Source organism: Taudactylus pleione, unplaced genomic scaffold (genome assembly GCF_031769625.1).
Source record: "Taudactylus pleione unplaced genomic scaffold, aTauple2 ptg000352l, whole genome shotgun sequence".
Taxonomy (NCBI): Eukaryota; Metazoa; Chordata; class Amphibia; order Anura; family Myobatrachidae; genus Taudactylus; species Taudactylus pleione.
Genome location: NW_028284753.1, coordinates 2,348,577 through 2,375,442, shown reverse-complemented (window position 1 = coordinate 2,375,442; position 26,866 = coordinate 2,348,577). Strand labels below are relative to the sequence as shown.

The 26,866-nt window shown below is 47.2% G+C and overlaps 1 protein-coding gene across 2 annotated transcripts in view; it reads right to left on the bottom strand.

Moving 5' to 3' along the window:
• Positions 1-12,407: 12,407 nt before the first annotated feature.
• EDA2R (ectodysplasin A2 receptor) overlaps positions 12,408-26,866 on the bottom strand; it is a 65,818-nt gene continuing 51,359 nt past the window's right edge. For both annotated transcript variants that reach the window (XM_088444198.1, XM_088444199.1), the window contains 2 exons: positions 26,591-26,633; positions 12,408-15,362 (listed from right to left, as the gene is read on the bottom strand). In XM_088444198.1, coding sequence (XP_088300324.1) covers positions 15,094-15,362; positions 26,591-26,633 — 312 coding nt within the window. In that variant the 3' untranslated portion in view covers positions 12,408-15,093. The remainder of the gene's footprint in view (positions 15,363-26,590; positions 26,634-26,866) is intronic.

The window sequence follows — 26,866 nt, the reverse complement described above, 5'->3', positions numbered from 1 at the left end:
AGCCCCCTTGTCATTAGATCTATAAACACATAATCTTTCTAAAGGGGTGGGATTGGCTGAGGTGTGAGCAGGGGAAGATGAAGTGACAAAATGGCGGATTTGAAGAAATTGGTAATGTAGAGTGTTGGGGATCCCATGTTTCTCTCGAATATCCACAAAGGACATAGGGGAGAATGCCCTGACAACATGATGAAACCTTGTGTCGGCCGAGATCCTAACCTCATCCTGCAAAGGAGGTCGCAGATTCAAGAGTCTGTAAGCCAGTAGCTGCTGTAGGGCCCGTATGTCGCGACCACCGCAGCTGTGGTGAGTCTCAAAGGGCCGCTTCTGTGACTTGCCTGGGTGTCAGTTGGGGTGGCCCCCGAGGGTAGCAGCAATAGGGCACAGAAGAACCGCCAGGCTCCAGGACTCCTGGGCAGTGGTATTCATGGGTAGCAGGGAGGCAGAGATCTCCCTACAAGATAGTGCCGGCATCTTCCTCAGCACTGCGCTGAGTCCTGTCCGGGAGGGTAGCTCCCGCTCTGGGCAGATACAGATGGATCCCTTTGTGCTCGGAGGGTACAGGTACTCGGGTCCCTGGTATGTGGCTGTCTGTGTGGGGTAAAATGTGCTGTATAGGGGCTGTTTTAATCAGGGACGCCCGGAGCAGGGAAAAGCAGCTTCCTCCATGTTAGGCAGCCAGCCACGCCAATCTAAATCTGATTTTCTTATGCAGTAGATTGTTCAATACTATTTGCATCATTAGAACAATATTTGAAGATCAACAAATTGCAAAGTTATATAATATTATGACAAAATTACTGTGTATATATATATATATATATATATATATATATTGTGACACAGTTAGGTTAGGGGGTCCCTCTCCTGGGTAGAGGACTCCTTCCTTACACACACACACAGGAGCAGGGAAGCAGCACACCAGTCTGGATGCAAGTACAAGCTGGTCGACGCCAGTCTTTATTGTACAATGTCAGAAATAACACAAAGAAAACATAAACGTAAATCCTAGCCCTGTCGGGGCACTAACTTCACAGGTAGTTCCCTCACTACCAGAACCTGGCAGGGCCTAATGCCCTCGCCAGCAACAAAGCACAGCACAGCACAGCACAGCACAGTACTCACAGATAGGTTTTCCAAGTGTCTCTGAGCAAACTCCCTGTCTGCTCTCCCAGGTGAGACAATCAGCCCTCAACACACTAGGCTTATATTGGCCACTCTCAGGTGGGAACCCAATCAAGCCTGTTACCAGGCTGCGAGAACCAAAACCTGGAGTGGCCGTGGGTGGAGCCCTCCCTCTCCTCTCACCCACAACCCCCAGGTCCCAAACCGGCTTTTCAAAAAGCCGAAACTCAAGCCTGCTACACTGCAAACTTTCTCCTGGGGATTTTAAACACATAGGACAGGAATCTGGGATAAATGTCCCAGCCACAGACCACTTTACCAGTGATCCTATCATAATATATATATATATATATATATATATATATATATATATATATATTCTGTGCCACTTTCCAACTTCTACAGAAGTTCTTCATAGGAAATACTCTCTGAATCTTATATATTGTCATTTGAAGGCATGACCATTTCTATTGGTGTAAATATTTTCAGACACACCCATTCATACAGAGATAAACAGAAATGTATTCACACCCTAGGGGGTATATTTACTAAAGTGCAGGTTTTTAGAAGTGGAGATGTTGCCCATAGCAACCAATCAGATTCTAGCTATTATCTTCTAGAGGGTGCTAGGTAAATGTTAAGTAGAATCTGATTGGTTGCTATGGGCAACATCTCCACTTCTAAAAGAAACGCACTTTAGTAAATATACCCCTAGGTACCACTAGGTATAATCCAGCTTGAAATGCTTGATATAGGTGATACTATCATCATTGGTATTTATGTTAGTTGCCGTGAATTGTACTCTTCAGATAGCAAAATAGGTTTAGGAAATTAAATATAAACACAAATGCAGGGCTTTCTATTTGCAAAATAAACCTATTTGTTCACTGAGCTCACTTGCTTTACAGAGAATATTTAATAATTCACAGTGGAACCTACAATCCACTTTACCTACCACATGTCACCAGGATTATTTTTTTTTGTCAGAGCCAGAGTCAGTTGTTTTGTAGGGGAAAAATGCCCTGCGGCTTGTTCTTCTACAAAACTTTATTCTTATTTAATTCATCTCATCACACAAAATGACATTTATTTCTATACATTATTGGGCTGATTTATTTGTGCGCAAAGTAAGAAATGAGTGACTTTACATGTGAGTAAATAATGTTGCAATACAAGAGGACAGTTATATCTTTACACTGTAATAAAGATTTGAGTGTGATCACACACTTCTAAAATTTCAATTTAACTTATTCAGTGTAATTTGCATCTGAAATTGCAAAATGTCATCGAAAATCCATTTGCATCTTTGCGACCAAATAAGAGTTAGTCCCATAAGCAAATATCAAGCTGTGACTCTTTCCCCTTTGTTGTACCTGGCTGTGATAAGACTGCGAATAAAGCATTGTTTCAGCTTGCATTCGCGAAAAGTGTAAAATAACAGTACACAATGCAATGACATCACAGTTAATGGCCAGACAGAGCAGACAATAATTACCCTAGAGAAATGGATCCTGTAACATGTGAATAGTAGCATGCAGTAAAGGAGAGTTATGGTAAAACTTACCCTTGTTAACTCTCTTGCTTCGAAGTCCATAGGGTCCACAGGGAGACATTGGGGAGTAGGTGGTACTTGGAGGACCGGACACCAACAGCAAAGCTTTTTCTGTCCCATGATGCTCCGGTCCTTCCCCCTATACCCTGCCCACAGCCTGAAGGCAACTCAGTTTTGTCAGCAAGCCCAAGGCAGGAGCAGGATAGGAGAGAAGGAAGACTGGTACACTTAAGAATCACACTCTCGCACAGCTAGGAGTGAAAGCTAGGAGTGCCCTGTGGACCCTATGGACTTTGAAGAAAGAAAGTTAACAAGGGTAGGTTTTTACCGTAAATCTCCTTATCTTCTTCAGGGTCCATAGGGCTCCACAGGGAGACATTGGGGATGTCCCAAAGCAGTTGTTCAAGGGCAGGGATGCTCCTGAGCTGAGAGGAGAATCCGGAGTCTGAAGGAAGCATCCTGAGAGGCAAATGTATCAAAGGGCGCCTTGCATAGTTGTTCAGCAGATGCGTCACATCGGGCAGCCCACGAGGGACCCACAGAGCGAGTAGAATGAGCAGATATGGTATCCGGCACAGGAAGGCCAGCCTGTGTGTAAGCCTGTGAGATAGTCATGCGAAGCCATCTGGCCAGAGTTTGTTTCTTAGCTGGCCAGCCCTTCTTATGGAATCTATATAGGACAAAGAGAATATAAGGTAGTAAGAAGAGACGGTTTGCGCACACTAAGTAACCTGCTAAGTGTACCAAGTGCTGCTAGCTTTATGAGGTGTTCCAAACCTCTCCAAATATATTGTGAAGAAAATTTTAAGCTAAGCGCTCTGACTATGGAGCTGATGTATCTCTGAATAAAAACCTTTTATTGTAGGCTTGTACTAAAAAAGCAGCTGTAATGTTGCTGCTATTAACAAAAAAGTCCAGATATTTAAAGTCAATGCTACAAATGTCCTGGTGCTCCCAACGCTTTTCGTCCCCGTTTTGGGACTTTTTCAAGGGCAAATGGGGTGATGGTGTAACTTACCCTGCATTAGTGGGTATAAAGCAGGGTAAGTTACACCATCACTCCATTTGCCCTGCTTTTTTAGTACAAGCCTACAATAAAAGGTTTTTATTCAGAGAAACATCAGCTCCATAGTCACATCATTTAGCCTCATATGCATGAAGTTACAAGTCAGCAAGCAGGGAGACCAGCAGAAGCCACTTTTTGGTGAGTACTTTCCAATCTACTAACAATCTGCATATATAGTGTCCAAGTACCCTGATACTGCACTCATTTCACTTTGAGGTATCCATGATGTTAAAAAGAAAGGAGGGAAGAAACACTGAGACTTCCTGCATACAAGGACATTTGGATCACAGTTGTCTATGCGTTTATTTTACCAACTATTGAACACACTGCCCAAAGTTATTGTCCACCTGGTGTAAGAACACAGAGTTGTTGCATATTTCACCATCAGAACACACTGCCGAAAGATATTTCTGAGCTGATATAGGACTGAAGTGCAAGGAATATCCAGCCTACAGATATTGCCTACCTGACATAAGCCTACTAGGAACTATACACAATCATTAGGACGCTCTATAGATAGACCACGACATATATTAGGACGTGAATAGAATACTTATTGCAGTACCATAGAGGGCTTAGCTTAAAATTTTCTTCACAATAGGACAAAGAGAGAAATTGTTTTCCTGATGAAACTACTGTAGTATGGTCCACGTAGATCCTCAGAACACGGATCCAAGGAGGCCTCACCTGCCAAGATGTCTGGTGACTGGAAGGCCGAACTACAATTTCCTCATTAAGGTGGAAACGAGAGACCACCTTGGGAAGAAACCAGGACGAGTTGGAAGAATGGCCCTGTCCTGATGAAAGATCAGAAATTGGGAGCGACAGGCAAGTGCCCCCAAATCCAATACCCTACGGGCAGACGTGATAGCCAAAAGAAAGAGAGTCTTCACAGTGAGCCATTTGATGTCTACTGATTCCAGGTGTTGAAACGGAGACCCCTGAAGTCTGAGGAGAACCACTGACAAATCCTACAGAGCCACTGGAGGGACAAAGGGAGATTGAATATGGAGGACACCCTGAAGGAAGGTGTGAACATCCGGCAGAGGAGCAATTCTGCGCTGGAACCAGATGGACAGAGCAGGCACATGCACTTTCAGAGAGGCCCGACGGAGTCCAAGATTTAATCCAGCCTGAAGGAAGGCCAGGATTCTAGAAACCCAAAAACCTGAGGGTCATAGCTTCTGGTAGCACACCACTGGAAGTATGTATGCCACATCCGGTGATAGATCCAAGCAGAGGCCGGCTTACTGCCTCTGAGCATGGTCTGAACCACAGAGCTAGAAAACACTTTAGACTTCAGGAGGGATGTCTGACAGACGAGCCAGGTCCGGATGCAGACAGGGACCCTGAGAAACAGGTCCTGGCATAGAGGAAGTGGGAATGGAGCATCTATGGAGAGACTCCGGAGGTCGGAGTACCAATGATGTCTGGGCCAAGCTGGAGCTACCAGCAGAACCGTTCTGCTGTCCTGCTTGGTATCTCGAAGGGCCCGAGGAAGGAGGGAGACTGGAGGGAAGAGGTACACCAGTTGGATGGTCCACTTCACTGACAAGGCTGCTTTGGGGTCCCTTATCCTGTAACACCAGTTTTGTAATTACTGTATGTTGTGAGGCCATGAGGTCCACATCTGGTAAGTGCCATTTGTCAGCCAGGAGTTGAAAGACTTCTGGGTTTAAAGACCACTCCCCGGTATGCATGTCATAACGGCTGAGGAAATCTGCTTCCCAATTGAGAATCCCCATAATGAAGACTGCAGAAATAGCCGGGAGGTGATGTTTGGCCCATGTGAGGATGTGTGTCACTTCTATCATTGCCGATCAACTGCGAGTGCCTCCCTGGTGATTGAGGCAGGCCAACGCCGTGGCGTTATCGTACTGTACTTGTATGGGCCTGCCCCAGAGAATGTCCTGAGCCAAAGTGAGGGCTCTGTAGATGGCCCGGAGTTCCAGGACTTTGATTGGGAGGACCCTCTCTGTGGGAGTCCAACGTCCCTGGAAGGAGTGCTGGCCTTTCACTGCGCCCCACCCACGGAGACTTACGTCCGTGGTGAGGAGCACCCAATCCGGGATCCAGAAGGAACGACCTTTGCTCAAACGGGATGTCTGTAACCACCAGGAGAGAAACAGGCAAACCTCCGGAGAGAGGACCATCATCTGGGATCTGATCAGATGAGGCAGCCCATTCCACCTGGATAGGATCAGGTGTTGTAGGGGCCTGGAGTGGAACTGAGTGAACTCCATTATGTCAGAATTGGATACCATGGATCCCAAGGTCTGCATTGCTGAGTGAATTGACACTTGGCGACTGTGGAGTAACCTGCACGCTATGCAGTGCAGAGATTTTGTCTGCTTTAAGTAAGAATCTCTGAGCCTGAGAATCCAGGAAGGCTCCCAGATGTACCATCCTTTGAGAAGGGGCCAGGGAAGACTTTTTCCAATAGAACAGCCCGCCGTGTGTTTGTAGAAAGGCAGTGGTTACCTGAAGATGGCGGTGAAGGACGTCTGGAGAGCTTGCTAATAGCAAGATATCGTTCTAGTACGGGAGCAGTCTGATCACCTGACGATGAAGGTGGGCCGCCATAACTGCCATGATCTTGGTAAAGACCCATGGAGCTGTAGAAAGCCCAAATGATAGTGCTTGAAATTGGAAATGTTGCTTTAGGACAGCAAATTGGAGATACCGCTGATTAGAGGGCGCTATAGGTAAATGTAGGTGAATATCGAGAGATGCCATTAAGTCCTCAGGTTCCATAGCCAGGACAATAGAGCATAGGGTTTCCATTCAAAACCTGGGCACCCTGATAATCTTGTTCAGAGACCTGAAGTTGAGGTTAGGCCGATGAGACCCATTGGGCTTCTGAACTAAGAAAAGAGTAATAACCTGTCCCTTGCTGTGATGACGGGACCGGAATTATTACCCCCGAGGGCCGCAAAGACTGAATGGCCTTCTGGAGGAGCATGGCTTTGGTTGGGTCCGATGGAGGGCCTGTGCAAAAGAACTGCTGGGGGGGCACCTCATGAATGAGAGGGCGTACCCGTGACCACTTCTTGTACCCAGGTGTCTTTGGTGGTCTGACACCAGAACTGGGCAAACTGAAGTAGGCCTCTCACCCTCAGAGGGAGGCCTGCCCCATGAGGCTGAAGGCTTGTCCTCAGATTTGGTAGCTGGATGTCTAGTAGCCCAGGCCTATTTGGTTCTAGACTTGGAGGTCTTTGTGGTTGCCGACCGACGTGGAAAACACTGACCTTTAGCCTTTCCCTGGGGTCGAAAGGACCAAAAAGGATGACATCCGAGGCCTCGTAGTAGATGCAGAGGGCAAGAAAGCCATACCAAGGTAATCACAATTTTCTCCAATTCTGGGTCAAGCAGGATCTCCCGAGAGTAAGGCGGAGACTCAAAGCCTTTTTAGAATCTGAGTCTGCCTTCCATGACTGAAGCCAAATGATACAGTGGGCAACCACCGAAGTAGCAGATGCCTTGGAAGCTACAGATGCCTTGGAAGCTACAGTAGGAGACCAGTATCCAAAGCCACTTCTCCTAAATAGGAGGCTGCATCCCTAATGTGCGAGATGTAGTACAGCTGTTCCCGAGAAGCATCAGAGTGTCTTCTTGGGCCTCAGGCCAGCTCTCAATGGCTTTTGCCACCCAGGCCATAGCCATGGCAGGATGAGTAATAGCTCCTGAAAGAGTATATAGATTTCAGGCAAGCTTCAATCCTTTTATCCGTGGTCTCCTTCAAGGAGGTTGCTGTATGGATAGGCAAGGTAGAGTTCTTAACCAGGCGTGTCAGGAGGAATCTACGGCTGGGGGAACTTCCCATTTAGCGCAATCAGTAGCTGGAATAGCATAAAAAGAAATCAAGCATTTAGGCAGCTGAAACTTTTTATTTGGCATGTTCAATTTAGACGGAGGCTCGTCCTGCCCCGAGGGGGAGTCAGATAGAGAGGTCTGCGTCTTCTGCCTCCCCAGATGATAACTCAGAATCTAATAGCTGGGTGGACTGGGAAGATAACACATCATGCTTAGTAGTTTTACTAGGTAAGGGTCTCTCCTTTTGTAACATTTGTTGAAAGACTGTAGAGGTAGCCACCAGACTCTGCACTAAGATAGAAAGTACATCTACCCATGGAGGAGGCAAAGGAGGTACTGGATTTGCAGGGAGTACCTCTTGTGGCCATCCCATAGGGGGAGTTATCACAGGGACTGCTAGGTGGTCTACAATATTTGCCAACACCTGTGAAAAGAAATCCCAGGGGGGTTCCTGAGGAGAGGCTGCAGGGGCTGACTGGCCAGGTGCCATATAACAAGATGCACATAGACCATCTTGAATGGGATCCTCTGGAGTTAAACCTGCAAAACAGGACTTACAAGAAACCAGAGTAGGAGCAGTAGGCTACTGAGGATCCCATTCAAGATGGTCTATGTGCATCTTTTTATACGGCAACTGGCCAGTCAGCCCCTGCAGCCTCTCCTCAGGCTTGTTACTCTTGCCTTTGCTAGACATAGCTGCAAGGATAGTATATCATACAATATGGCACAGTTCAGTGAGCAACACAGATATATGCACAAACTGGCACAGTGCACTGCGCAACAAAGATATACAGTATGTGACAGCCCTCACAAATACAAGTAGATGTGAAGTACAGAGAACCCCCTATACCTCAGTATTCCAGGGTTATAGTGAAAGAAAGGGAAAGGTATATTATGTGACAGTTGAGAGAAAAATAAACTGACAGCAGTGCTAGCAGGTCACATACAATGCAGAGTATATAATATAACTGCAGTGGGCACTAAATTCAGCTACACAGACCGCAGTGGCTGGTAGGAAATAGCACTGTATAACCTGGCTCCTGTGAGAGGTATACAGGGAGACTGGACTCAGCGTTCCTGGAGACTTGTGGCTGTTTGCAAAAAATGGCCCTCCGTGAGTTTCTGAGGGGGCGAAGGGCTAGGGAGGAGCAGCTCAGGGGTGGCAAGACCACAGTGGAATGGCGCCGAACTGGGGGAGGGGCCGCTGGGAGAGGGGCATCTTTCCTATGCTGACATCAACCACCAGGTCCCTGGCCTCAGCTATTCCCTGCTCCAGTATAAAGTTATGCCCTGGTGGTTTAGTGGAGTCCTGGACAAACCGGTGGCAGGAGTTGTGGCGCCGCGGAAGGGTGATGGAGCAGTAGTGTAGGCGTCCAGAGGACTGGAATATAAATGAATATAAGATTCACGCTAATGGGTAGTACCTCTAGCTGCTGAACACTGGGAAGGAATCCCTACCTTCCTGAAATAGTTTAAAATTTATAGTATGGTGTCCGCGCTCTGGGGTCCTATTTTGTCATTATGTGGTGATGATCTATATAAATACTTCTGATGTATTATAAACGGTATAAAGACATATGTCGACAAATAAATTAATAGTTCGTAATTTGTGAGTTGTAAACCGTGGTCTTGACTTCAATGTCTAAATATCACAGTCCTGGTGTGAACCACCTGTAGGTTACTGTAGGGTGGGTGTTCTTATAACATCGGTCCTGGTGATAAATGCTGGTATGCTAAAACTCTAGGCAGTATGTTCATCTGTATGCAATATGAGATTATGCTGAATGATGTAAAAGTTCATGGCATATGATAACGTGGTAAGGATGTGTTCTCCCTTAAGAGGACTGGGTAGCACTGCTTGCTTTGTTATGGTAAAATAAAATAAAAAATAAATCATAAAGCAAAGCTTGAGCTGCTTAAAAGCAGCCCCACTGTATAACGGTGATCCAGCTCCTGCCCGAACACCAACAAAAACTGAGTTGCATTCAGGCTATGAGCGGGGTATAGGGGAAGGACCGGAGCATCCTGGGACTGGAAAAGCTTTGCGGTTGGGTTTCCGGTCGTCCAAGTACCACCTACACCCCAATGTCTCCCTGTGGAGCCCTATGGACCCTGAAGATGAAATAGTTTTTTTTTATTTTTTATTGACTACACTTTCGGATATATGGGCGCCAGGCGTCCCCATCACCAATTGAGTTAGAAGCATTATTTATTTTATTTATTGCAGTGTACAGTAAAATCACTTTTAAAACACTACTGCATCAGCTTTAGAGGTTTTGCATAGATTGGAGTATTTTCATAATTTACACCCAATTGCGCAGTCATTGCTATCATATTTACACTTACACCAGGGTCAGAGCACACACAACTCGGCACAGAGGGCTGCATTTGCAGTTGTTGACGGTCATTTTAATCACACTCTTCGATTGCATGCTCACATTATGCCCTCACTGTACTTTCACTGCAACTGCACGCCGGCTGCGATCGCACACATGCCCTCTTCCCATGACTCCACATCCATTCCAGCCCCAGTCAGCCCCTTAGGTGCACAGTCCCAAGGCATGTTTGAGGCTGAAGAAAATGTATATTGCAAAGATTTGCAAATAGAATTTCAGACTGATGAATAAGGCTCTTTAATTTTGCCCTACCTGCAGTGCAACGTTTTTTTTTTTGCTCCCAACTCTGAATTAGCCCCTATGTGATTAACTAACACTCAGAAAAAAACACCCACCTACAGATATGTCCACATACATCTACCTTCAATACACCATGTGGCGCAAGATGCCTGGTGTGACTGAGCCGCCATGTCCTGACTCTACTAGTGCCGGGCTTCTTTTTTGGCTGAAAATGTGTCTTAGTTGCAATGCGATGTACTAAGTTGCACAAGGAGACTATGATTAATGTGACACTTGTATATCTGTGTGCAACTGAGTATGTATACAAAGCACAACAGAACTTGGCATGGAGGCTGCTGCATCGCGGCACTTTATACAGATTCAGACTCAGTCTCACACAGATATATGTCGCAATTTTTGTAAAAAAGACGCCCAGCGATAGCAGAATAGTACAGGACTTGGCATGCAGAGACAGGCTGTTTGGCACGGGTTGGGTATGATATGCCGGTGTATGAGATGCCGGCGGTTGAAATACCCACGCTGGCATCTCAATCATGCAGAATCCCGACAGGGTGAAGTAAGTACCTAACTCTCCCCCTCCTTTGGTTGTGCCTAACTCTAACCTCCCCCTGGTAGTGCCTAACCCTAACCTCCCCCCCCAATGGTACCTAACCCTAATCCCCCCCTTCCTGCACCCTAAATCTAACCCTCCCAGGGGTGCCTAACGCTTACCTCCCCCTGATGATGCCTAACCCACCCGGGTACGTTCCTAAACCTAACCCCTCATCCCCGGGATAATAAATTAAAGTGTAATACTTTCCCGCAGCCTTAGTTCGGGATGCCAGACGTCGGTATCCTTATATGTTTGGCATTGCAGAGTCAGCATTATGCCGGGTGACAGGATTCCGGCATCGGTATATCAACGTCTGAGATCCCGTGCGCCACATCTTAAAAGTAGCCTGTTTGGCACAACTGCAGCAATGATGTATTAGGATATATCTGTACCAGAAATGTTCCACTCTTGCAAAATCCACTACCAGTGCTCCGAAACCCCATAATGCATTTTCCCCTTTAATATATTATTTATTGGGTGATTTCACATGTTACCGTGCTGCTTCGTAGCTCCCTTTATCTGTATGATTTCACTGCCAGACATTTACATTGCCCAATTCTAATTTATTTTACAAAACAAATGTAAACATATCTAAATTTATGAAACGTCCCCTGTAAGGATGATAAACTCCTACAACTCCAGGCTTTAATGGAAACAGCAGTCACCATATGTTTTATTACACAAACTTTATTTTCAGTACAAAAATGTCAAATTTCTGGTGGAGAAATCCTCTATTACAGAAGTACATAGAGAATATTGTTGTATATAATACAAAAGTTCAAATTAGGTAACCAAACAAACAAAGCAAAACACATTACACATATATGTCACACCCAGACCTGATTTATTATATCACAGCACTTGTACAAGACAGATCTCACAGCAGCAATATGTCCATTCTGGCTGTTGTAACCCCTGCAATAGTTTATTAGGTTTATTATGCTATAGTATCAGGCATGAGTAAATATTTTTCGTTCTCACATTAGCTATTCATGACAATCAAATTGTTTTATAAAGGGATGCTACTAAAGTAACAGGTTGGATTTTGATGTGATGTTTAGACTTCTGTACAATGTGTTGAGAATTGACTCCAACCTTCTAGATTCTGGAGGTATCTCCGGAGAACGAAGGGTAAGCTCGCACCTTGAAGTATGTGGGGAAGACTATGCAGTAAGACCAATGCATTTTGTGACATGCATCCAGTGCATACTTGCCAACATTTATTTTCTCCCCTCCGGAAGAGTGCCAGGAGTGGAGATGCAGCTGATCACTACTGGACCTGTGATTCACGGTATTATGCTCCACGCCCCACCGACAGGATCGGTATGAAATACCGACAGGAGAAGCCCGACAGGAGGAGATCCAGACGCCAGCTGTTAAGTACCCTAACCCTCCCCTCCCTTAGGGGTGCCTAACCCGTAAACTCCCGGGGTAGTGCCTAACCTTAAGTTCCCCCCGGGAGTGCCTAAACCTAGCCCCCCCTTCCCGAACCCTAAACCTAACCCTCCCGAGGAGGGGGGGTGCCAAACCCTAACCTACCCCCGGGGGTGCCTAACCCTCCCCCCTAGGGGTGCCTATCCCTAATCCCCCCCCCCAAAACCCAACCCTGCCACACTCCATAAACCTAATCCTACCCCCCCAACCCCCTGCGGCCAATGCTAAAGACGCCCCGACTTACCTCGTTTGGCGTCCTTCGGCGTTCTGGCATTGGGATTAAGATAGGTGTCGGACGCCTATCTTAAGTCCCCCGTCGGGCTTCTCCTGTTGGGATAAATGCCGCCGGTCTATAAACTGCATTCCCCTGCCGACTGCACCAGAAAGATGGGCAGAATTCGGGAGGGCCAGCTACTCTTCCGGGAGTCCGTGGGACGCCCCAAAAACTTGGGATTCTCCCTGATGTTCTAGGAGAGTACTGTAGGCAAGTATATTTAAGTGCGCTTTGTAAATGAGGTCCGATGGGTTTTTCTTGGGTGGTTTGTTATTGATCCGGGTAACAAAATTCAAAATGAATCACATGAACTCACTTAAAATAAATATACTTATAAGGGATAACAGCCAATGAGTAAGCTAATACATGAATAAAAGTAAAAAGTTGGTTGCAGGGGTGTTTTAAGAGAGGAGAGGGCAAGTATGCTGACTCGTTGCAGGACCCTCCTATCTGACAGCACAGTAGATTCTAGCTTGGTGTTAGAATCTACTGCACATGCGCTGGTCTCTGGGAAAATGGCGCCAGCGTCTTATTCCCGGGGACATCTCTACTGTGCAAGTAACTGGGAAAATGGCCGCCGCCATTTTCCCTGTGATTTTTTTGCTGCCCTGGAATGCGGCCTGACGCTGCAGAGCAGCACTCTGGAGACTGCAGAGAGGTAAGTATAACTATGTATGGATGCAGGGTGTGAGGTGTGGGCCCCCCTGGAGGCAGCGCACACTCTGCACTCATTATACATACGTCATTGTGTAACTGCTGTAAATGATTTCCAGATTGATATGGTGACATTTATAACCCTGGTTTGCAATAAAGACCAATGGCAGAATAACACCTGACTATATATTACCATGCCCTAATGCTTTTTCATTTCATTTTTATCGTATTTTCTTACTTTATACAGAAAAAGATCTGTTGAAAATCCTTTAAAAACATCAGCAATATGTTTTGAACCTTGTTCGTGTGTATAATAGAAATAATCACCATACACAATATACTGTATGTTATGCTCATTGTATACATACTGTATACTGTACATACTGTATGTATTCTGTCAGCCATGTAATGTCCTTGGATTGTATTTGTTTTCATCAGTAACAATGCAAATAGACTTTTCATTTTGAAATACTGACACTATGAAATCATTATGACCCTACACAAAACAAATCATTTGGATCTAAACTGGTCTACACGATATGATACATTTTATGCTAACACATGAATGAAATGCCATATTTAGGTTCCGATTTTTTTTTGGCATAAAACAGATTCATTAATACAAGAGAAAAAACACGATTTATACAACTAAAGGACACACTGACTACACAAGCAAGTGTATCACTCAGCACAATACAAAGCGAATTACTACACTATTCAAAACATAATTTTTACCGTAAAGACATTGGTTAAGATTAATGAAAAGCACAGCTACAATTAATCTGATAAAAACCAGATAGAAATGTCATCTAACCCGTAAACATCGATTTGGTCACTAATATAATGAATATAAGTAGAAACTGCTGAAATTTCAAGTGTTGAATAATTAATATACCCAGCAATGACACCTTGCCACTATGTAACAACCTACACCTCTAGTAAATTGCAACAAAAGACAATCACACACAGTTATATATATAATATAAGTGTGTACAATATCACATACTATTTATGGTGACTGTGTGTCTTAGCTTGTTACTACCATCATTGATTTTAGCAAGTATAGGAGATGTGCTCATTGATAACTTGCCCCCTGCTGGATGGAGGCAGGATTACAATATATAATAGAAGGCTTGGTGTACCTATGCATATAGATATTCCACAGTGGGTTCTGAAGCAAGGTTCATTTTAGTGGTTCATCCTAATGATGCTACTAATTTTTCATGTTAACTCCAGAACTCTCATCATGCTACAGCATTCAAATCATACTCTCAATGCAATCCAATACTGATGGTTACCTAAGGAAATGTAACATCATTTAGATGTTATTCATAACAAATACACATGTGCCTTTCTATGGGCTTGTGTTGGTGTACATCAAACTTAACTCAAAGCATCTAATTATCTTTGATTTCATAATTTACATGATTAAAATTCCCTTTATGTGCAACATGCAGTTTTATAATTAATATTTATAGTGACAACAAGCCAGTGCAGATGATGGAGAAGGCTGGCCAGCAGGACAAAGACTCTATTTGATGCTGCTTAATAATGGGCAGCAAAGAGTATGACAGGACATACTGTAGAGAACAACCTCCAAGCACAACGAAGAACAGTTCAAACACAAAATCCCTTAACGATTTTGGATCCAGTTCAGGAAATGTATTTCTGGGACAAAACTGTATTCTTATATCCTCCAACTAAGGCCAACAGCACGATTAAAGCATCCTGCTCAGTGTGATGTTGCCAGGTGCTTCTCAATCAGATATATCTCACATCTACTTCATAACCATAGGCTCAGTTTCAGTAGTGGTGTAATAATAATAATAATAATATGAATCAGTTTTCAGACACAATGCAGATCTCACACAGAATGAAGCAGGTTGTCTGTGCCCTTATGCTAACCACACATGGTGACATTACTGCAATTTTCCAAACGACAGAATGCTACTGGCTGTAATGTGTGCAAAGTAAGGTTAAGGCGTCTACGCGCTCGAGTCTTTGTAAAGTCTGCACCAAGTGGAGCAGTGTGCAGGAGATGCTGGTAGACAGATGAGCATGCAATGCTTTAAACCCTTGCATGCGATCTACTAGCTGGGGCTGTACCCCTAATGCAACTCCGAGGTCCCTGAAATCCTTCTGTCCGGGCGTAGAAGTGTCCAGCTTAAGTGAAAGTAACACAACCAGAGAATCTGGGATTTGAGAGATGGGGAGATCTGTGAAGAGAGTTATATTTTGTTAGAGACAATCAAAATCATGTCAGAGGTCAGTACATAGCTGAATTTTGAAACAACTGCAGATGGAATTTCTGGGGTTGCAGTTATGATTCTAGCACAATTATCATTGAAAAAAACTAAATTAAAACCACTCATATTTTGAATTCTTCAAAGACAAAAATTGTAATGTAAGTATCCACAGAACACTAAGAGCCTGGTGCAGAGTGAGCACTACACCCGTGTACATAATGTATTCTGAGTGAAATTGCTTAGTGTATGCCTAGAAAAGAGATGTGCCCACATTAGAGGTGGGATAGGGGTGGGTGGGAGAGTTCTATCATAGGGCGAGTACAATAAATGCATGTTTGTGTGATTGCAAACACATGCAGGCCGGCAGCCAGACGCGCATTCATCTGAGAAAGCCATGTTATTTGCAGGAGGTAAGCAGCAGGTGCAAATACACTGATGGGTATGAAGTTCATCAGCACTATAGAATTGTTTGTGATTGGTTGATTGTGACTGCACCGCTGATGCTTGTAGGTGCTTCTATTGTTACTCAAGCATGTATTATGCTTTTCTGTGCATGTTTTAGCATTTTTTGTGTAAGAACACGAGATGAAGAGTTACTTCTGCTGCAAGAGGTTTTACTGTTGCCTAATAGTGAATAGGGAATTTGAAAGCAAAACAAAATGGTTAAAAAATATTTACATGCATGATAATAATCATAAGTAATAAAATATTGCAAATTCCAAAATCAAAAGATAAATAGGTCACTCTAATATAGACATTAATAAACAAAGCATATAGTACATGACCTCCCCTCTCTTTCCTACAAAGATGAGACACTTGCATATATGAAGTACCCATGAGAGTTTATATGATTATTACTCTGCACATGTTAGTATAATAGGCACATGGATCTGTACACTACAATACAGGAGCCTAGAGAGGATGCAATAGAATGTAAGAAGCTAATTTGTTGATCAAGGCACCCCGCCCTAACAAAATGCAGACTGGATTCTAATGCATCACACAGTGTGGAGTTGGACTTAATAATGCAATTCATCACTAATATCATCATGTCCCTGTTCTAACCACTTCCCCGGGGTGGAGGGCTACTTCCCTAGGAATCCAGGGGAATCACTGAAATTAGGGAGTCTTTCAGACATTTCTAGAGAATAGGCAAGTAGGAGTTAATGGATTCAAGAAAGATTCAGACAAGCAAAAGACCTAATAAAGACAATCCCAATGTTCGCTCACTCCATGGATTAATTTAAGACAAGCATGATGCATGACAGAGAGTATTTTTCATGATATACAAAAGTTGACATTGACAAAGTGGTGGTTCTTAAAGTAGTAGCCCCAATTTCACTAAATACACCCCCACATAAATAAGGAAAACAAATAGAAACATTTCCACAAAACTAAATGAATGCACAAATTCACACCAAGGCCCCTACAGAGTAGGGATGGCCAATTGGTAACCCTGAATCAAACTTTTGAATTGATACAGGATCAGTATCTTTGTATTTAATACACAGAATAATCCTGAAAAAAATATCGATCTGCTCCAGGATCTATATTATTTTCAAGCACGCACAGTTTAAGAGTTAAAAAATAAAAGGTCACGCATGCGCAGTAATAATGAAGCAGCAGAGGAACAGGTATGAGAACATCACTGCCAGCATCATGATTTTTGGATCGATCCTAATGATAGATTATGCCTCCAAGACTGATCCAAAATGTATGATGTATCGTGCATGAAGATCAATCTTTACAAAAGATTAAAGATTGATCTTTGATGATGCCCATCCCTGCTACAGTAGGCAGCAGAAGTCGGACAGTAGTGTGAAAGAAGATAGTGGAAATGGTAACAGTTTGCTTATGGATGTCTACAATTCTCCTAAAGGGATGTAGTTATCATCCAGGCGGTTAGGATGCCTTCACTCAGAATACCGGTGCCAGAATCCCGACTGCCGGTATCTGATGGTAAGTATTAGGGAGATGGTTAGGTTTAGGCACTAGGAGGAGGATTAGGCTACAGGGGGGAGGGCACTTAGGGTTAGGCTGCAGGGTGGAGACCGAGGGAAAGGTGGGTTATGGTTTAGGACACTTGCCTAATTGGATTGGGATTCTGACTGTCAGGATGCTGCTGTCTGTAATCTGACCCCCATGACCCCGTACCGAACCCCTCCTAACAAACGATAATAAAGTGCTTGGTAATATTGTCTACTAAAGGAGCAGGTACAGTGGAGGAGCCGTAGCTCTTAGAGCTAGTAGGAAGCCATATGTTTCCAAAATATGTGTAAAAAAATACTCTATTGAAATGAACATTAAATTCAGTAGCCAGGCATGTATGATGAAATCCAGGATAGGACGTAAGCCAAGAAAATGGAGTGCTTGTAAGAACAGTGGTCAGCGAACAACATGAAGGGCTGGAAGATGAGGGAAACTGTCATATTAGATTTGACTGAGAAGTTCAGTAGCTACTTGTGAGGGTTTTGTTTCAAAGGAGAGTGCAAATTATACTTGCTTAGTCCCAAAATTTGGGGGAGTTCTCCTGGAACATGGGCCCTCATTCAGACCCACTCGCAAGTGTTATGTGCTCGCAAGCAGGTCGATGGTGAGGGCACGCGCACGCGCAGCACTCGCAGTGTGCGCACGCAAGCCCACAGCTTAGCGAGCGGCCAGGAGGCCGGCTTTCAAAACAAAAGCGGGCGCCCTCATTCAGAGCGAGCACTCGCTTTTTGTGAGCGGCTCTGAATGAGGGCCATAGTACACCCTCTCAGATCATGGCCTCCTTGAACATAGCCCACCCTCTCAGATCACGACCCCAAGGAACATAGTCCACCCTCTCAGATCACGGCCTCCTGGAACATAATCCACCCTCTCAGATCATGGCCTCCTGGAACATAGCCCACCCTCTCAGATCACGGCCTCCTGGAACATAGCCCACTCTCTCAGATCACGGCCTCCTGGAACATAGCCCACCCTCTCAGATCACGGCCTCCTGGAACATAGCCCACTCTCTCAGATCACGGCCTCCTGGAACATAGTCCACCCTCCCAGATCACGGCCTCCTGGAACATAGTCCACCCTCTCAGATCACGGCCTCCTGGAACATAGTCCACCCTCTCAGATCACGGCCTAGATGAGCCAATTTGCTGTGAATTGTGCTACAATAGCCCCGCCCTCCTCTGTGTAGTACTGCATCTCCTTAGCTTTGCCCCCTGCTGCACAATCATGTTAGTGCACAGGAGAGGTCGTGTCCATGATTACACACATTTGCATCATGCCACCTGTACTTGACCAATGGGGAAGAGGGCTGAAAAGTAAGCTAGTACAGTATAGTGAAATAAAAACCAGGTAGAAGATTTATTAAGAAATTAGAGTACAGCAGTTATCTGAGCCTATTGTATACAAACCATTTATTAGATGATGGGAACAGTATTATCAAAACTCTGCACTTGTTGTTATACGCATTGGGGATGAATCAATTAGTGGCAATGTTACGTCAAACTTACTGCAATGTTTGGTCGCACATCTATCCGCCTATTACTCTGGACTCAGCATTGTTCCTTTTCATGCGCACCACAATGGGGTTCAAGGAACTGAGCTGTGTTGTTGGCTGCAATGTGCCATTCCTGTACGGCAGATCAAGGCCAAGCCCTAACTGAATCACTCCCATTGTATTACACTGTTATTTTGTAACTGCAATGTTTCTGAGCTACACTTTGCTGTATTGCAAACCTGTTTAAAAATATGAGATATGGTAAGAACTTACCCTTGTTATCTCTATTTCTACGAAGTCCATAGGGTTCCACAGGATACCTTGGGGTATAGGTGTGACATCAGTCGCTGGGCAACATAGAGTTAAGCTTTTCAGCCTTCCAGGATGCACTAGGGTCCCCCTCCTATACCCCGCCCCAAGCCAAGGCACCTCAGTTAGTTATCAAGCCATAGACAGGAGGAGGAGAAGGAAGAGAGAGAAAAAAGATCTGGACACATACAAGAATCACATTCTCACCAGAGGGGACGGAAAACCGGTGACCAGAGCAAAGCCCATCTGCAGCACAGGTGTGACAGGGCGGGAGTCCTGTGGAACCCTATGGACTTCGTAGAAATAGAGATAACAAGGGTAAGTTCTTACCATATCTCATATTATCTACTTCAGGGTCCATAGGGTATCCACAGGATACCTTGGGGATGTCCCAAAGCAGTATCCTTTAAGGGTGGGGACGCTCCTGTGCAGAAAGGAGAATCCGCCGCCCGAAGGAAGCATCCTGAGAGGCGAAGGTGTCAAACCTGTAATACCTCACGAAGGTATGGACAGAGGACCATGTAGCAGCCTTGCAGATCTGAACTGCCGAGGCACCACGTCGAGCTGCCCACGAAGGACCCACAGACCTAGTGGAATGAGCCTTCAGAGAAGGAGAAACTGGTAGGCCTTCATGAAGATAAGCTTCAGAAATAGCCATACGGATCCAGGCTGCCAAAGTTTGCTTTGAAGCAGGCCAACCCTTTTTACGGAAGCCATAGAGGACAAACAAAGCGTCCGACTTCCTAAACGAAGAAGTGCGGTCAACATAAGTCCTTAAGGCCCGCACAACATCCAAGGCCTCACCCACGGAAAGACCCGGTGAGTTAAAGGCCGGAACAAGGATTTCCTCGTTAACATGAAACTGGGAAACAACTTTGGGAAGAAACTCGGGCTGAGTGCGGAGCACTGCCCTGTTCCCATGAAAAACCAAGAAAGGGGGTCTACAAGAAAGAGCCCCTAACTCAGAAACATGTCTGGCCGAAGCAATAGCCAGAAGGAAAACAGTCTTAGCTGTTAGCCATTTAAGATCCACTGAGCCCAGTGGTTCAAACGGCGGTCCTTGGAGAGCCCTCAGGACCACAGCCAAATCCCAAGGCGCCAGAGGTGGAACAAAGGGCGGCTGAATGCGGAGAACACCTTGCATAAAGGTGCGCACATCCGGGATTGTAGCAATCCTACGGTGAAACCAGACAGATAGGGCCGAAACCTGTACCTTCAAAGAAGCAAGGCGAAGCCCATGATCTAGTCCCGCTTGCAGGAAGGCGAGAATCCGAGACAGACGAAACTCCTGCGGTGCATAACCTCTCGGTCGACACCACTGGAAGAACGTATGCCACACGCGATGGTATATCCTCGCGGAAGACGGTTTCCAAGCTCGCAACATGGTACGCACCACAGAGCTGGAAAACCCCCGGGACCTCAGCATGGCCGTCTCAACAGCCACGCCGTCAAAGACAGCCGAGTCAGGTCCGGGTGAAGACAAGGACCCTGAGACAGAAGGTCCGGTCGTAGCGGCAACCGCAGAGGACTGTCCACGGACAGACCCTGAAGGTCTGAGAACCAGTGCCGTCTGGGCCACGCGGGAGCTATCAACAGGAGCGTCCCTCCTTCCTGTTTGAATTTCCGGATTACCCGTGGAAGAAGGGAGACCGGAGGGAACAGGTATGCGAACCGGAACGTCCACCGGACGGACAGAGCATCCACCAGATACGCCCCTTCGTCTCTTGTGCGAGACCCGTACACCGGCAACTTGTTGTTGTGCCGGGACGCCATGAAGTCGATCTCTGGAAGACCCCACCTGTCCACCAGCAGTTGAAAAACGTCTGGGTGCAGGGACCATTCCCCTGGATGAACGTCCTGGCGACTTAGAAAGTCCGCCTCCCAATTTAGCACTCCCGGGATGAAGACCGCTGATATGGCCGGAAGATTGCGCTCCGCCCAAACCAGGATCCGAGAGACCTCTACGAGAGCCGCCCGACTGCGAGTTCCTCCTTGCCTGTTTATGTAGGCCACGGTGGTAGCGTTGTCCTACTGGACCTGCACCGGGTGACCCTGGAGAAACCGATGTGCCTGCTGGAGAGCATTGAAGACCGCACGGAGTTCCAAAATATTTATTGGAAGCTCCGCTTCTGTCGGCGTCCACCTGCCCTGGAACAAGTGTGGACCCGAAACTGCTCCCCAGCCCCGAAGACTGGCGTCCGTTGTCAACAGGACCCAATTTGGAACCCAGAACGGACGTCCCTTGTTGAGGTGGGTCGTCTGTAACCACCACGCAAGGGACAGGCGAACCTCCGGGGTGAGCACAATCGTCTGGGACTTCAGAGACTGAGGCAGCCCGTTCCACTTGGACAGGATCAGGTGCTGCAGAGGTCTGGAGTGAAACTGGGCGTATTCCACCATATCGAACACCGACACCATGGAGCCCAGTAACCTCATCGCCGAGTGTAGGGACACCCGGCGGCTGTGCAGACAACTGCGCACCCTTGACTGTAAAGCAGAGATCTTGTCCTCCGTCACGAAGATCCTTTGCTGTCCCGAGTCCAATAAGGCTCCAAGATGCAGCATCCTCCGAGACGGAATTAGAGTGGACTTCTGCCAGTTGATTAGCCAGCCGTGCCGTTGCAGCAGTGCAATGGTCAGGTCCAAGTGGCGTAACAGGAGCTCTGGAGATCCTGCCACCAATAACAGGTCGTCCAAGTACGGCAACATGCGGACTCCCTGCAGCCGCAGAGAAGCTGCCATGACCGCCATAACCTTGGTGAAAATACATGGTGCTGTCGCCAGGCCAAAAGGTAACGCCCGAAACTGGAAGTGGTCGCTGCGGATTGCAAACCTGAGGAACTGTTGATGGCGCAAAAGAATAGGGACATGCAGGTAAGCGTCCTGTATGTCCAATGACACCATGTAGTCCCCAGGTTCCAGCGCCAGAATGATGGACCGTAGGGTCTCCATACGAAATTTAGGAACCCGCAAAGATTTGTTGAGTGCTTTGAGGTTGAGAATCGGACAATACGACCCATTGGGTTTCTGTACCAAAAATAGATTTGAATAGAAACCCTGGCCCCTCTGGGAGAATGGAACAGGCACTATAACTCCAGCCTGGAGCATAGTGTGCAATACCTTCCACAGCTCCGTAGCCTTGTTCCGGTCTGATGGTAGACCCGTGGTGAAGAATCGAGCCGGGGGTCTGTGCCGGAAGGAGAGGGCGTATCCGTGGGAAACCACCTCCAGAACCCAAGTGTCTGTCGTAGTGGCCGACCAACACTGGGCGAACTGCAGCAGGCGGCCTCCCTCCCTGGGATCCCCCAAAGGGAGGCCCGGACCGCCGGGCCGCAGGCTTGTCATCTGGCTTGGGGGCCGGACGTCTGGTACTCCATGCCCGCTTCCGGGGCTTGGCCGATTTCTTAGGGCCAGCCTGTCGAGGAAACGACTGTGGTTTGGGCCTGCCTTGGGCCCTAGATGACCAAAAGGACGATGGTCCAGAACCAGAAGGAGCAGCGGCCTACGGGAGACAAGCCGATTTGGCTGCCGCCAGCGTGGCCACAATCTTATCCAGATCCGGACCGAAGAGAACTTCTCCGGTAAACGGTAACGCCTCCAGACCCTTTTTGGAATCTGCGTCCGCCTTTCAGGATCGCAGCCACAAGGTGCGACGAGCAGCCACCGCTGCTGAAGAAATTCTAGACACCAGAGTACTAATGTCTAGGGCCGCCTCGTTGATATAAGTGGCCGAATCACGGAGATTACCAATCAACTCCGCCTGTTCGGCCAGACAGTCGGAATCAAAAGAAGCCTCTAATGAATCCGCCCAGCGCTCCATCGCTCTGGCAATCTAGCAAATGGCCATAGCCGGCCGTGCTGCCCCCCCTGCAAGGGAATAAGCGGACTTCAGGCAGATCTCCACCTTGCGGTCCGTAGCTTCCTTAAGGGAGGACATAGATGGCATCGGCAATGTGGCACTACGGACAAGACGGGTCACGTGAGAATCCACCTGTGGAGGGGATTCCCACTTTGCAAAATAATTATCCGCGAACGGATAAGCCACCGCCAGGCGTCTCTGCGGCTGGTATCTTTTGCCAGGCTGTTTCCACACCTCCTCTAAATGGTCCACCAACTGACCCGAAAGAGGAAAGACTGTGGCATCGCCCTTCACATCTTTGAAAAAGGCATACTTAGATTTAGCCGCTGGGGGAACTTCGTCCTCAATCACCAAGGCTGTGCGGACCTCCCGAATAAGTCCAGGAATATATACTTTGGACTTAGCATCAGCGTCCTTAGTATGTAGAGGTTCCTGATCGTAAGGATCCAGAATCTCCCCATCATCGGACGTCCCCTCGTCATCCTCATAAGGAGCCGACAGAGACGCCAGCGGCCGTTTATGCGGCCGCATCACAGACTCCCCTTGCAACACATCCGACAAGTGCTGTACAGAACTCGTCAGGGAGTTAACCCACGCTGGCTCCTGAGAAACCGGGAGCGGGGAAATAGGGAGACTGTGGGGTACCACCAATTGTCGTGGGAAACCCTGCATGGGTGACGACACCACTGACTGCTGGGATAAACCCATCGGTGTAAACGCGGGCTGCGGAGCTAACTGGCCCACTAAGGCTGTAAGCGCCTGAGCGAAACACGCCCAGGGCGGCTCCTGTACCGGTGCTGTAACCGTAAGAGGCCGCGCCATGGACAAACACTGCCGGCAAAGGCCCTCCGCGCTACCCTCCCCCTCCGCTAACGGTACTTTACACGTAGTACACTGTAGCCGGAGGGGAAAATCACTTTCGGACATGATGGCACCACGTATGTGACCTCTCTCACCAATTATAACTTAAATAGGCGAGAGACCACCCTGCAGCACCGCACCGCAAGGGCTTAGCAGAAAGAACAGGGACAATAATAAAGCTGACAGTTTAGAGAAAAGTTACAGGCAGCAGCGCTAGCACAGTCACATACAATGCAAAGAAAATAAATTCCTGCACTAACAGCGCTGATCACTCAACTACGCAGACACAGGGCCTGGTAGGACACAGCACTGCATACACAGACCTGACCACAGCGGAGGAGAGGTATGCGGGGGGACCCAGACCACGATGCTTCCGTCCAGCGCTTCCAGCAGTGTTCACCATGCGTTCTGGAGAAGATGGCCACCGAGGAGCAGAGAGGAGGCTGGCCTGGGGGAGGAGCGCTGCCACAGGACCAGTCGGCAGCGTGCTGAGAGGGCTGTGTGCAGCGGGGGAGGCGCCGGCTGTGAGACAGGGAAGGCGCGCTCCCCTGGCATGCATTTAACCCCTGGGACGCCGCAGTGCTACCGCTCTGCTGCGGTCCGCTGTCCCAGGGGGTAGTGGAAAGCGCAGGTTGGTCGCCTGGCTCCACGCTGCAGCCAGTCCCCAGGGAGCCCCCTGCCTGGGGACTTAGGACCATGTGACCAGCGGGGACCCACCGCCGGACCCCGCTGCTTACCTTTGTCCCCCTTGGATCCGGCCATGGTCCGGAACATCTGGGGTCACCGCTAGCTGTGACCCCAGATGCTCACCAGCATCCCCGGATCGGTACCGGCGTTCTGGTACCGGCGGGGGTGTAGGGAAGACAGCATGGACGTCAGGACTGACTGTCCATGCTGTACATCCAGATGTGCAGCCACAGCTGCACTGAAGAAAGCTTCAGGGGCTCTTCTAGCCCCCACTCCGACAGGTGCACCCGACTCCGGCCGGGCACCAAACTACACTGAGGTGCCTTGGCTCGGGGGCGGGGTATAGGAGGTGGACCCTAGTGCATCCTGGGAGGCTGAAAAGCTTAACTCTATGGTGCCCAGCGACTGACGTCACACCTATACCCCAAAGTATCCTGTGGATACCCTATGGACCCTGAAGTAGAAAAGCTTCTAAAATATTTTTTATTCATTGCAACTATGGTAAATGAATCACATTTTCCACCTGTGTTACGTCAGAAGTCACAAGTTTAATGCTGAGTGTGACCGAAGCAATGGCAACTACAATTATACCCCTTTTCCACCAAAATTCCGGGTCTGACCCAGAGTTGGAACAGGGTTCCTATCCGGATCAGACCCGGAATTTAGTCGGCGCTGACTCTGGATATTCCCGAGTCGGCGCCGCTCACACCGCAGTCGGGTCTGCATAGACCCGGCTTTTCCGGCGTGAAAGTGGACGCTTGGAGATGACGTCATCTCCAAGTGCCACTGAAGCCGGACCAATCAGCCGGCTTGCGGCGCACTGCAGGTCATCAAGACCCGGAGTGCGTCGTACACATAGCAGGGTTTCACGGGTTACTCCCGTTTTAAACCCTGCTATTTACCTGGGTTGGATTGCCGGGTCACTCGACCCGGCGATCCAACCCTCACCCCTTTTACACCAAGGAGCTGCCCGGGTTAACCCTACAATAACCCGGGTTTTAGCTCCGGTGTAAAAGGGGTATAAGACAGGTAATGGCAATGTTTAGTCTCAGATTTAACTATTTTACTCAACATGTCAGCTAGAAAGACTCACAGGAAGCAGCACTTTACATAGACATATATTACTTTTAAAGTTGGGAAAACTGTGACATTAATGTTGCGCTACCACCTAGAAACATGAATTTCTCCTGGCCAGAGCCCTATTGGATGAACTATGGGCCTGATTCAGACCCGCTCGCGAGCGCTCGCAAGCGGGTCGATGGTGCCCAAGTGCGCATGACGGAGGCGGCTCCGTCGTGCGCATGCGTGAGACCCGCATAACGACGGCCAAGCCGTCGTTAAGAGTCTCGCACCAAAGGGGGCGTGCTGTCGATGGTGACTGACAGCACGCCCCCTTTGGTGGGCGTGCCGGGGGCGTGGCTGCCCAGACGGAGGCGTTCCCATGGGAACGCCTACCGTCTGGGTCCGGCCCCACTGACATCACTAGTGATGTCAGTGCAGTGGGAGTGCTTATGGCTCTGATAGAGCCAAAAGCACTCCTGGGCTTGCGGAAGCGAGACCCTACCGCAGGGTCTCGTCGCAAGCCCGATGGTCGCGATGGTCTTGACCATCGCGACCATCATTTTGGCCGCTCGCTATAGCTGTGGGTGGTCACCCACAGCTATGCGAGCGGCCAGGAGGCCGCTCCAAAAAGGAGCAGGGACGGCCCTGATTCAGAGCGAGCGCTCTGTCAGAGCGTCCGGCTCTGAATCAGGGCCTGTTTTCCCTGTGGGGATCTCTAGGAAATATTTTATGCTTAAATTATATTTTTCATATAAATAATATTTGTATTCAATTTCAAGTAAATAAACTGAAGATGAAATATGCAAGCATACCTCTCATATAGTATGTCAGACATTAATACACAGCTACTCACACAGAAACAGATACAGTAAAAACTGTAAACTGTATATACTGTCTCAAAAGCTCCCTCTTGTGGACAAGAGAACTAAAAACACTTACCTAAAGTGGCACTGCTCAAGTCGGACACACAATATTCACATGTCTGTAAAATAAATATTTTAGAGTATAATTAAAGTGGTAAATGTGTATATAATATTTATAATATTTGAATGAAAAAATATAAATTGAAACTTCACATATTCATTCATAGGTGCAGTATTCTAGTATTACCGACATCAATATTGTATTTCTTTGCTCACGAGAATGTAGCATCATAGAAAGCACAAATGCTTTATATAACAGCAATAAGTTAAATTAATTATGACTTATCCTACA